Consider the following 14,007-nt stretch of genomic DNA (forward strand, 5'->3'; position numbering starts at 1 on the left):
ATCGTTATAAAAAAGCAAAAAATACAAAAGAAGCTCTTAATCTTTACTCTATTTTTAAACTGAGTATTTATATCCGAAACTTTTTCCATCCACGCTCGTGACGTATATTTAATATATCTTTCTTTCCTCAGGATTCAGAGTCAAGTGAAGAAGACTGAGGATTGCATTCACTCGTGCAATTTACGTTATAAACTTAGTTGATAATACTAAATTACTCTGTTATACTCTTCCACTGACGCAGCATCTAAGTTTCTTTACAAATTTACCCCCTTTATTAAACAAACGGTTTTTTATTTGGCGAAAGCCTGTAAGTTATCATATTTGGACACTAAAAGAGCATTTTTTTTTTCTGTAAAACGTTTGCACTTGCACTCTGGGGTTCAATTTTTACCTACTTATATGCTGCATGTGTTATGGATCAATGGGGTGTAATTTGTATAATACGTGCATCGCATATTGTGAATCAGTTTAGCATGGATAAATGCTTTTCTCTGAAAGGGGCTTCATTATTTAAATTTAGGCATTTCTTGAAACTGGGAAGTTTTTCAACTATGTAAATAGTAATGAAAATTTGTTATAGCCATTGTCAATTTTTCTGAGAGCGCTTGTTCACCATTCGTGGAAAAAAACTCAGAAGTTTAACATATGTCCTTTCTCAATTGTAACTAGACTCGCAAAAGTTGGAGGGTTGTTGAACTGATATCAACACATTAATCAACGGAAGTACGATCCAATATGATATATTCCACTAATGTTCCATAACGTCAAACTGAAATACAAACAAGAGACTAATTTAAGCGATACGAAATTAATAAGGCCGTGAACAATAGTCGCATTACAAAAAATACACGAACGCAAGATAAAACTAACAACAATCAAGGTACAACTTAGACGAAATGAAACTAAAGGAATACAAAGCCACGCTTACCGATTGACTGGTCAGCGGTTGTCGCGAGCACAGCGTGAATTTCTTAGCTCTGTTAACTTTACAGTCAATTTTCTTTATGAGTTTTCGAACTAAAATGGAGGCGATGCAGCTCCCCCTTCAGTAAAACATTTGAAAACAAAGTCAAATTAAACATCTTACAGTCTTACTGTTCATGAGTTTTCAACTGGTTTCTTCTTCTTCTTTGTTTATCTTATTTTTATTCATTTTTTTTTTGTCTTTTTTTTTTGACCAATTATTTTCTTTGCTCAAGCTTTAGTGCCAACCTACGTCCTATATTTAAACATTATTTACTTTTACTCAGCTAGATTAGCTTTCCAGTTATTCTGAGTAAATATTACCTTTTTTTGTATTAATATATTATGTGTGTAAACTAAGTTTAGTTTCTCAGTTTGGTAATAAAAAGCTTGCTGATTGATTGTCCTCTCTGTGCACCAAGGAATAGTTGGAACTTAACGCAATGAAATTACCAGGATAGTGACGACTTTAAAAACGTTCGATTTGCAACACAATAACTCGATACTGCCACAAAGCACAAGGTTCAGAAATACGATCCAAAAACGTCACTAATATCTTATTTTAGATAATACCTAGCTCGACAGCAGTTACGTTTCTGAATTAAAAATTAGAGAAAACGTATTCAACATTGATAACATCTTGACATAATTTCAAGGTCGATCCATCCCCTTTTTAAATTGACCATGTAATGTTGTGCATTTGTTATCGTTGAGTCAATCATTTGGGCAAAATAAGTCTGGGACAAGGAAGTACACGTATGCCACGCGAACAAAGGTTTGTTCGATAACAACTAACTGCATGTGTATAATAACTAGCTTAAACAAGTACCTGTGACTAATTGTGGGACATTGGGCTGAACCCTTGCTTACCCCTCCCATTTTTACATTGGCCACACAGGCCAAGGTGTAGAAGGCAAGATTTCTGCTCAAACCAGATGGAGAAAGCTATGATTGCCATTAAATATTGTGGCATTGGGACAGGTTGTTTTCAAGGAATTGCAGAAGTCACTTAAATTTTCAAATTGCCCCTCTCAAAAGGGCTAAATGTATTCAAAATAAAGATAACGACTGCCCTTCTTTGGTTGAAAGAAGAAAAAGAGAGATCGAATTTCGTTCTTGAGGAAAAACTGGAGCAGGTACTCTCAAAATGATTTCAGTGCTTTGTAATCCACTACATCAGAAAAGTTACTGCCTTTGAAATCATACAAATGCCATTTAACAACTGACAGTGCATTTATCAAAATTGCATTGTAGTCGAACGATGTTGGGAGAAAATGGTTTCGACTGGAATGGCTATTCATAAACTTGCTGAAGGCTGCAAAGAGTAAGGGAATTGTGACAAGCTGCGTGACATTAAAGCACGTGCTTGCCTGATGCGCAATGCTCGGAGTTGTAGTTGTGTATAGACTGAAGAGGCCCCTTTAAGGGGAGATCTGAGTATCCGGTATCTCATTAATTTTTGGCCAAAATATCCTGTGTCCTGTTAATTCTTGTTTTTCGTATCTCTGATGATGGCGTCATTGAGTGCGATATATTTGGGTGCTTGATAACGAAAAATACATTTTCCAGGGGCATTTCCTCGCTGTTTCGCTGATTTGTTCCCTCAGCGATCCGTTGTCTCTCTTGCGGATCGTGGGCATCCATGCTTCTAGAATTTCTACTCCACCGTCCCTATTAATGTTATCAGAGTGAAGTCTAGTGTGAATTGCCTCTTTGATCCTACGTGTGTAGTAATAAGGATCACGATCGATAAACATAACCTCGTTCCAGAGTGGCTTATATATATCATGTGTTGTGGTCGTATTCTGAAACGGCGGAGGTCTGGCTACGGGCTAGTCGGATTTCTCGATCATGCTCTTTAATTCAATCCTGCATGGGTCTTCCTGTCTTGCCGATGTAGAATTTACTGCAGTCACAGGGAATCCTGTAAACTACGCCGTCTTGTTTAGCCTTTTTTTTTTTTTTTTGCAAGAAGACACTGTTTGTATTGTGAATCACTACAACCATTTCACCTGCATACAAGCCGGCTAGATGCATCGTGATGAAGTGCTTACGTCGTGGACTTGTATTCTATCCAGGGGAGAGTAATGGATGCTGCTGCCGAAGGTTTCTTGTGTTTCAAGTTAGTCGTAAAATAAGAACAATGATTCTCTTGGACGCCTTGACTTTCTTCCTGATCTTGTGGTTAAACCCCTCGTATCTCTCTGAATATCTTCATCTTCCATTTCTGCTAACTCGTTTGACATTTCTTCCCCAGTCTCCCTGGCAGTCACTGGATCTCCATAGTCCAAGCACGGAACCATATCACAGTGGTATTCTTCTTCCTTAAATATGATAAGGTCGTATTCAAAAGTAGAGGCGTGAGGTCGCAACGCGCGAAAGTGGCGCGAAATGGAAAAAGCCGCGGGGGAGGGGGAGAGTTGTTCTTTGAAAAGAGCCGATATTGGCACCTATTGTCAATATTGACAATATTTGATGGCAAAATGTAAACAATCGCATTTGAAAGTATTTTTTATCACTATTTGCGCCTTCCATATTTAACAAATAAAGAAGCCTTGACTGTGCTCTGTTCTCTTGTAAAGCACGCAGGAAGCGGCGAAAACACGAAAGAAGTGTAGGGAGGAACACGAGACGTAGTCGAGTGTCAAGTGTCACCGTAGTCAAGTGTCACCCTTGGATCTCTTCGTACTCTGTGAACAGGGTCGACGAAAAAGACAACGTTCAAATTTTTTCACTTTCAAGAAGTTCTTGAGGATTCTAAATGAAAATAAAGTATTTCCAATAAAAATTGGTATTTTTCAAAGAGGAATACGGAAAAATATCAGACTGCCGGACGTTTAGTTATTCGAAGACCGTGTCCGGTAGTGTCTGGTGAAAATTTTCTCAGTGTCACGCTTGGATCTCTTCGCACTCTGTGTACTGAAGGTCAGCGAAACGGACAATGTTGGAATTTTTTCATTTTCTAGAAGCGCTTGAGGATTCTAAATGAAGGTAGAATATTTCCAACGAAAATTTGGAATATTTGAAAGAGAAATATGGAGTTATTTGAGGACCGTTCTAGCCGTGTCATTGAAAAGTTTATAAGTGTCAAGCGTTTGGATAGCCTCGTACTCTGTACACAGGGTTAGCGAAAAACATCAAGTTCGAAATTTTAGGCTGTCTGGAAGTGCTTGAGGATTTTAAATAAGGGTAGAACCTTTTGGTATAAATTTTTTTGGATTTTGAAGAGAAATATGGAAAAATATCGGACTGCCGGACGTTAAATTATTTTAACTTTAGTCACTTCATTGCAGGAACGTCAGCGACACTGACAGTTTGCGTTACAATTCTTGTTTGCTGCTTTGCATGGACAACAACCTCGACCACTTTTTCGAGCGCAAGTTCCTCTCCACGGGCAGGAAACTTCAACTGACCCTTGGTCCTATTTAACAAGGATGGCAAATTTAATGAATGGATGAAAACGTGGTGGATCAACATTTTCACCTTCTTCGAAATGCTCGCAAGGATTTTCGTGTTCCTCTTTAGCAACAACCGATCCTTAAGCGTTTACTGCCCGCAATCTTTAAAATCAATGGATTAATCTGATTCCATGCCCGATTGAAACGTATAGAACTGTTTTAAACAAAATTATTTTGACAAGCTCTTCAACTTCATCGGAGAGAACGCAGGAGGTATTTTGAGGCAACGTGACAAAGTAAAAATAACTGACCAATCAGAGGCGCTATTTAAACAAAAGCGGTGGTTCAAAACAAAAACAAACGACCGCGTTGCATCAAGGTTGGAAATGGGCCTTTAATAGACAGACATTAACATTGTAAATAACTCAGAGAGCGAAAGTTCAAAGAAAACAAGAAATCATCGTCGAAGACAACGCTCTTCAGGTCAGGGCAAACAATACGACAACTGTGGATATCAACATCTGGCAAATCTGGAATCCTGTCCGGCGCGTCGAGAGGACTGCCGGAAGTGCGGAATGAAAAAACATTTCGCTAACAGATGCAAGCAGGACGCCAAGGCTACCGTAGAATCTGATGTGTATTTTGAGGAGGCATATCAAACGGAGGAAGCATTAGCCGTCCGTTTGGATGATTCACAGCTCGTTACACTTCAGTTGGAGTCCGTAAACTTTATCCGTTTCCAACCCGACACAGGGGCACAGTGCAATGTTTTACCATTGCTCGTCTACAAGCGTGCTTCTAACGACCACAATTTAGAGAAAGTGATATCCGTGCATACTGCCCTGAGACCTAACACTGAACGACGTTCAGTTCATCTGGGAGGAAGCACATCAAGCAGCATTCAAAAGGCTTAAAGATACCGTCACAGTCACTCCACCCTATGCCTCACGTGCACTCACACCAGCAGAGACGCGCTACGCACAGATCGAGAAGTCGCTTTCAGCGATTGTCTTTGCGTGTGACCGTTTCCACGCATACGTGTACGGCCGCGATTTAGTCCACATCGAAACAGACTACAAACCACTGGAGCCTATCTTCACTAAACCGTTGGCGACTGCCCCGAAATGCCTACAACGAATGTTTTTGAGCCTGTAAAGATACAGCCTAAGCGTGAAATACAATTGGAAGAAAGGCAAAGATCTCCATCTGGCAGATATCCACAGCAGAGCCTTCTTACTCGAAGTCAACGCGTGCGAGTTTAGCAGAGAGCTGGAGGAGATTGACCACAGGCCATGGATGTCAGTGAGAGATCGAGGAGACTTGGCAGTGAGTCAAAAACGCAGCAGCAGATGACCCAGTGCAGCAAACTCCACGAGAGGTGATCAAGAGAGGTTGGCCAGACATCAAAGCAGACGTGCCTGAATGCGTACATCTCTACTTTGACATTCGAGAGGAGTTAACGGTCCGAGAAGAACTCAACTTTAAATGCTAACAGGTGGTTGTACCTAGAGCCCTGAAGAAAAAGCTTATGGAAAATACGTACTCATCTCATATCGACATCGAGGGGTGTGTCAGACGAGCAAGAGACACCTTCTTCTGGCCACGTATGACAGTAGAGCTCAAAGAGTACATTTCCCAATGTGAGGCATGTCTGACCCACCGCAGTGGTCAAAGAAAGAAGCTTATCCTCCAGCAGGAATTCGTCCCACGACCTTGAGCCAAGGTTTTTTAGCTGATCTATGTAAGTTCGACAACAGAACACTGTTAGTCGTCAGTGATGATTACCATAACTACGTCGAATTTGCTCGCCTCCACACAGTGACGTTCCGAGCCATCATCAAGGAGCTCAAACAAAAATTTTGCCAGGTTTGGCATCCCAAATGCCCTGAAAACAGACAATGGACCGCAATTTGCATCAGCCGAGGTTAGCGTTTTTGCCAAAACGTGGATGTTTGAACACAAAACATCATCATCCACCTATGCGCAGTCAAATGGGAAAGCAGAAAATGCTGCCCAGACATTCAAGTGGTTGTTTAAGAAATGCAAGACGTCTGGGGATCAGAACTCCAAGCACTTCTTAACTAGCGCGGTACACCAATGCAAGACGCTGCTTCCTGTAGCTGTTTATCTGCTGCAACTTAGCTACCCCACCGACGAGGACACCACGAAGTTGATCGGCAACAAACAACGCCAGAAGTTCTACTATAACAAGCACAGGAAGCCCCTGGAGCCTATCGTTGCCGGCGATACCGTGCAGATGAAGCTACCTGGACAGGACACATGGACCCCTGGCACGTGTTTGGGCCAGGAGCCATGTCACCCACAAAGTCAAGTGCCTGATTGTTATAGGGTGCCCGACTGCGAAGACACACAACAGAAACCTGGGCAGTTTGTCCTCCCAACGGAGCCCTCAAAGCCAACAAGACCTCTGCGTAAGATAAAACCTCCCGAGTGGCTCAAAGACTACATACCAAATTTACCTGGACGTTGCTAACCATACATTTGAACATTAGCTTGCTACAATTAACAATTGTCTATTGTTTAGTCTTTTTGCATCATTATAAGTATTGTAGTCAGCGTTACTGTTAAAATAGGGAAGATGTGACAAGTTGCATAACATTAGAGCACGTGCTCGCCTGTTGCGCAATGCTCGGAGTTGTAATTGTGTATGGACTGAATAAATGTCTCGTGAATCCCGAACTCGTACCGTCTTCTCCTTACCAGAATAAAGGTTTAATTCTATTTGTCTCATGTTGATGAATGTTGAATAAAATAAATAGTTGATTCAAAAGATTTTTTATGTTGTTATCAACATGAAAGTCTTACAAGGGGTTTTGAATATGAACACAAAAGGTCCTACTACGTCAAGTTTTCATCTTTTGCATTCTTACAGCAACCAACATGTAACTTGCCCACAAAGAGAGACTTAAATAACATAACGTGTGTATTTATCATGTACTATCAAACTGACATGAAACTCTAGGTCATTATTGACTATTGAATCATGAATGCTTCAGGACCATGGTCTGTCATCCAAATTTACAGAAGAGTCTTAATGGTGTATTATTGAAATTATACTACGGAATTTCTTTTTATCAAGATATTTTCCCCTTAGAGAAAATTGTAAATAACCAGATCTTGAAAGTATTTAATGACGAGGAAGGTTGATGCTGATCAGTGAGAGATATTGTAATATATTGAAATCACTCTTCTCTGATTGGCCGAAAGCGTACAGTGAATTTTCGAAATCAGCGCCAGGGACGTCATCTAGCTGCAGATTATACAATTATCAAGGGCACTCAAGGTCACGGGTAATAATATTATGTATGACCGCTGTTCATGATATCTAAGGGTAATCATGACAAGTTCGCACGCTTTGTGTTGCTTGCTGACCTGTATATTTTTACAAGTTTAGAAATAAATGATCGGTTTCACTTACTGTCGTGACCATTTTTTTCGTTCAATATATAATAAAACAAACCAACAATTACTATATATTAAAGTTCACACGGCAACCAGGTGGACAATCAGACATTTGTGCTACACTGGTTTGCAGATTTAATAAATGTAACCAAAGAAGTTACAATTCATAGACTCAACATTTCGACACTCCTGTCTAGTGCCTTCATTAGGGGTGATCTAAACGCTGCAACAAGAAGTCCTTTTATATGATCACTAATTAGCGGCCTTTTTTCTGACGAGGTGTAAGTAGGCGTCAGGAAGCAGACCGCCATCGTCACGATTTAAAGGAGCGTGGGCGGAGTTAATGTGCCAAGCCTCCAAACGAAGGCGCTGGTGGTAACGCCGATTAGTGGTGATAATTTTAGAATCATCCCACCCAATTGTATGGTTGGTTAGGCAAGTATGCTCCGATAAAGCTGAATTTTCCTTTTTGCAAAGAAAAACCGCTTTTTGGTGCTCTTTTAACCGTGTACCAAACTGGCGTTAGGTCTGTCCGATGTATTCGTTGTCACAGTCATTGCAAGGAATAGAATAAATGGCGTCGGTTCGTTGTTCTTTCGTGACAGGATCCTTAGGTTTGGCGAAAATATGCCCCAAAGTCTGAAAAGGTTTTTGAGCAACTTTAACGTTGTGGCTATTCAAAATTCTCTTGATGGGTTCAGTAACACCCTGTTTGTAAGGAATAACAGCAAAACCAGTCGCTGATTCCCTTTCATCAAGAGCGTTACTATTTGTAACTGGTTTTTGGCAGTTACGGAGAAAAGTTTTTGTATAGCCATTTGCCTTTAGGACATTGGAAACATATTTCCTCTCCTCAGCCTTCGAATCGAGTGATGATGGTAGACAGTCAGCCCTCCTAAGTAGAGTTTTGGCTACAGACTTTTTATGGCAAATAGGGTGGTGAGAATCGAAAGCGAGGTATTTGTCGGTGTGGGTGGGTTTACGGTATACACTTGTCTCTAAATTACCCTGAACCCCTCTGGACACATCTAAATCAAGAAAGGGCAAATGTCTATCCTTTTCACGTTCAAGGGTGAATTGGATCGACGGCTCTACTGAATTCAAATGCGACAAGAGGCGCTCCGCTTCATTTCCGGATACCGCAGAAATAACATCATCGACATATCGTTTCCAGAAAAAGGGTTTAGCCGGTGAAGTGGCTGAGGCCTTTATGGCTTACCTAAAATTCATAAACCGGGAATTCCTTTGAGACCCATTGTCTCTTTTGTTAATTCTCCGACTTATGCAATTTCTTATGGGGTTAAATGCCCACAAATGTTTTTTCTTTAGTACTTCAGAATCGTATATGAGCATTAAAAGCAAAGCTAGCCCAGCAAGCAAGCTAGTCATCAGAACTGGCCTTTAACAACTCAGTGTACTATTTTAAAATAACCTTCTCTTGATAATGTGTTACTTCCCAATATTAATGTGAAATGAATTGAAAGAGAATGTACTCTTCAAAAAATACTTTTGATTCTAAAGATAATTCATGACATCTTATTCATCATCAGTTATTGATTTATTATTAATCCTAAAGCAAACCCTTAACACTGAGTCTGACTATATCTGCATAAAACTTTTCATCAAATACTATTTGTATAGTTACTTAATTTTTATTTCCATTTATGTTATATACTAGATATACTAGATTTTTACACAGCCTACTCATAAAGACTAAGAATTGGACTTGATATTGCTGTCGCTGTCAGGAGGATGGAAAACTACTGTTTAATGAGGCACATTTTAGATCTTGAAGGCTATAATATTTAAAAAATATTTTAAAGTCACTTGTCAAAGGGGGATTGAAATTATAGGACTGTAATTTGAAAATGCAGACATGTCATGTCATGCTAAGAAATAGCAGGTATTGGTAACAGTTAGAATTAATATATTAAATAAACAAGATTTATGAACCTTTTGGTAAAACGGTGTCAACGTCAGATATAATGCGAAGGAATCAAGCTAGTTTGAGGACTTAAAGACACCCACATTATATGCACTTACAGCAGAGGTTACCGAATTAAATTACCCAAAAGATCTCAAAAAGACGCCGTGTATTTCCGGGCAGAGGACAATCATGAAACAAAAGAGAAAGAAAAAAAAAAACCGCGACTCGTTCAAACACGAGTCGAAAATGACTTTTCTTTTAATTTTCACGCCTATCAGAGTGGTTGATACGTTAAGGAAAAATTTTGGGGCAGGCAGTCATACCTGGCAACTTCAAGAGAAGATCTCAGTGGCCAATACGATTCTGGTATATTGTTTTAGTGACTCACCGTTCTCACGTGTACACTCTTCAATCGACGGTGATGTCTTAACGCGAAGTACTTTACCGTCGTTTCTTTCGATTTTGGCTCATTTACCCAAACCAAAATTATTAGTCACGCGCAATAGAATATAATTTCAACTAATGCTGACACCATACACTGCATTTGAAAAATAAAACATTCCCAATCTTCCCAAAATTTGCTCAAAGCATAAGGAACAATAACGAGGGTCCTCAGCTGTTTGAAGATACCACTGACTTGCATGCGTGTTGATCGCTTTGCAAGTTGTGAGAACGTCGTCTCCAGGTTCCAGACCTCGTCAAATCTCCCCTCACTCCTATTCTCCATCCCTCAGACTGGTCCCCAAATCCCCTTGAAGAAACTCTTCTATAGCTGACAGTTTCCTGTTGCAGGAAACTATCAGTTATTCCTAACTGTGCTGACATACATATAAATGATGTCTAGACTCATCCTATAGATGATGTCTTACTCAGCTCATACTAGCATACAGAAAATTCGAATTAAGAACTCAAGGAGCTTACCAATGACTGTACTGTTACGATATCGACGAGAATCGTTCCAGAGAAAAGAATCCTAGCCTGGTGATGACTTGTCTGGTCTGTCATTAAGACTTGCGGTTAGCTTCTTATTAAATCCTTCCGTAGAAGACAAATTCTTTCAAAACTACCATGATTTTAGAAAACGCCACCATGGACTTGTTTTGAAAAGTTTAAAACAGTTTCAACTAGGTCTACCAAGGATTCTGAGAGAAATACGCCGAGATAGAAAAACATAATAGATGCCTAAATTAGGCACGACAATAGGCTGTGCATTATCTGGACTTAAATAAGCTAGAAGAGCGGAAACGTTATGCGATGACTTACTGGATTATGAGGAGAGAGCACCTGTGGCTCGGGAAAAGTCTGAGCACGTTAAGCTACCAGTGTGTATGAAGGGAATCTCCCAGGAAGAAGAGCTCTCTTTAGCCAAGTAGATAGTCTAAAATATTACGTCTGGTTCGTCAGTATTAAGACCTCAGTGATAAAAAAGAAGGAATCAAAATATATAAAGGTTCACATGGCAACCAGGTGGACAATCAGACATGGTTTGATGTTGCTCTGGTTTAAAGATTAAATGAATGTAACCGAGAACTTACAATTCATAGACCCAACATTTCGACACTCCTGTCTAGTGTCTTCATTAGGGGTGATCGAAACGCTGCAACAAGAGGTCCTTTTATACGCTCACTAATCAGCTGCCCTATTTTTGACGAAGTGTAAATAGGCGTCAGGAAGTAAGCCGCCATCATCACGATTTAAAGGAGCGTGGGCGGAGTTTATGTGTCAGGCTTCCAATCAAAGGCGCCGGTAGTAACGCCGGTTAATGGTAATAATTTTAGATTTACCCCACCCAATTGTATGGTTGGTTAGGCATGTGTGCTCCGATAAAGCTGAATTTTCTTTTTTGCAAAAGAAGACCGCTTTTTGATGCTCTTTCAAACGTGTATCAAACTGACGTTTGGTCTGTCCGATACACTCGTGATCACAGTCATTGGACGGAATAGAATAAATAGCGTTAGTTCGTTGTTCTTTCGTGACTGTAAGTGAGAACTTACAATTCATAGACCCAACGTTTCGACACTCCTGTCTAGTGCGTTAATCAGGAGTGGTCTAAACGCTGCAACAAGAGGTCCTTTTATACGCTCACTAATTTTGACGAGATGTAAATAGGCGGTAATTTAAGAGAAGGAAAGAAAAAGGAAAAAAAAAAAACAGAAAACACATTGAAAACACACACATTAAAAACCTTTTTCGTCGATAACTTGTATCGCATTTCTCAGTACATTGTATATGCAAAAACGTTAATGTTCTCCGTGATTGTGAAGTTCTTACTTTGTAAATAAATATCTCTCTTAACTCACCGCCATAACAAGCGCACGCGCTGATACTATTTTCAAAACAAAATACAGTAGAGAGAGTCGAACCAAATTCTGCTAAATGAGAAATAAGGCTAACCAGCTTCCCAATGAACGTAAATTAACTGCAATGTAACAAGATATTTTTCAACATATATCATGATTTGATATTCATATACTATAGAGTAAACTCGATGACAAGTAAAAAATGGCATGAACATCAGAAATGAAAGTCTCCTTTAATGCAGCCACAGACTTAAGTTTGTCGCCAGCGGGACCTATAATGTGCTTTGTATAGTATGGAAAATATGCAAAATTGATATGGAATCCTACCAGACACACGATTTTGGGGGAAAAGGCATTGACAAAGAGACAGTTACGATGACATTTTGGAAATAAGAAGCGAAGCATTCTTGAGCACGTTGATTATATATTCTATGCGTGTTATGATATGATGAAGTGAAACTATTCTCAAATTTTATGAGTTATAAAGAGAAGTTTATTCCATTTTACTGATCCTTGTGTTCTTGTTCGCATTTCATTGAATTATTTTAAGGGTGGAAAAAACAGCTCGTTGGAGGGGCTGAAGGCCTTACTCGTATTTTACACTTCGAAATCATTTAGCCAGAAGATTACTATTATCGAGGAGTAGGCAAGCGAAATTCAAGAAATTGAGAAAACAGATGTCCTTGAGATACACGAAAACAGATATAAAAGTGCAGTCAACCAATTGGATCATTTGAATTACTCCATAACATGAATTATGATTGGCTTCTTGTAGCATGCTTTATGAGAATATAGAGTATGCCGACGACAGCGTTGTTCGCTTTGGAAATAGTAATAAAGCTTGTTTTGAAAAATGAAAGTGATGCACATGGGGGATTTAACGGATTCTTTATCTATTCTTTATTATAACACCAATAGAGAAGCCTTATAACAGAACAGAGCACAGTCAAGGCTTCTTTATTTGTTAAAGGAAGGTGGAATCTTGCTCAAAGCTGTAAGAAGTCGCAAACCATATACTCAGCTGTAACGGATGTCTAGTCGTTTCCTGATATATCAAGCCTTTGCTACCTCGCGCTAACAACGCAGGGTTCGCTTAGCTAAAGCAGTCTAACACACCCATCCAATTCGGTCAAAATTCTGGTGAAACCAGTGGGAAGAGTTATCGCAGAGTGAGAGTACGCGTTCAATAGAATCTAGTTGTGTATACAATAAAAGAAGACGGCGCGACGGAGATGATTTTTTTTTCAGTTTGCCCCCCACCCCCCATTGCCACGGGGAAAAACTCTTGATGCCAGCTTACAGAGTAATTACGACTGTAACGATGTGTAATTCATAGAAATCTTTTTATTTTAATGAAGAAAAAAAGTTTTTCACAGAGTAGATGAATATGAATTTGAATATTAACCCACCCTTCGTAGATTATGAGTCCTCAGCATGAATATTGAAGAGCTCTCTGAGATGTCTACTTACGATTTCCAAGATTTTACTCCCAGGGTCAATGACATTTTTTCGTCTGGGTCTTCATTCATGTCATCGGCAGTCAAGCAGACTAATTCCCATCTGGCCATGTCCCTGAGCTTCTTATCTGCTTCGGCATCATCTTCTGATGTTGCAGTAGCATCACGATGGAACTTCAAGTGCAGTTTTAGACTCCAGAAAATGGCTGTAAAATGTTCTATCAGTATCAAAATCAGCGAAGGGTTTCCTGTTTGATCATTTCTTTTCCTCTCCATGTACTCCTTAACAATTTCTTCAAGAACGTCGTATACTTCAAGCACATATTTCCCCATCTTTTTGCTCAAATTTCGACTTCGTTTCGCTATTTCCTGTAAGTATAAGGGCTCGCGCTCCTTCGACATAGAGAGAGAATAGGCCGAAGAGAGGTCTACACTGTATTCAAAATGGAAGTATTGTGTGACGGCCTAAAAGGAAACGTAGACGTAGCGACTGTGATTTTGATTGGAACGGTTGACTTCGCGTGGAACGCTTGTAGTGA

The 14,007-nt window shown here is 39.8% G+C and overlaps 1 protein-coding gene across 1 annotated transcript in view; it reads left to right on the top strand.

Moving 5' to 3' along the window:
- Positions 1-1,369, top strand: part of LOC113686016 (uncharacterized) — a 33,917-nt gene extending 32,548 nt beyond the window's left edge. Inside the window, exon 5 of the mRNA XM_089181230.1 lies at positions 132-1,369. Within this exon, the coding sequence (XP_089037356.1) occupies positions 132-158 (27 nt within the window). The 3' untranslated portion in view covers positions 159-1,369. The remainder of the gene's footprint in view (positions 1-131) is intronic.
- Positions 1,370-14,007: the final 12,638 nt, after the last annotated feature.

Source organism: Pocillopora damicornis, chromosome 8 (genome assembly GCF_964200805.1).
Source record: "Pocillopora damicornis chromosome 8, jaPocDami1.2, whole genome shotgun sequence".
NCBI lineage: Eukaryota > Metazoa > Cnidaria > Anthozoa > Scleractinia > Pocilloporidae > Pocillopora > Pocillopora damicornis.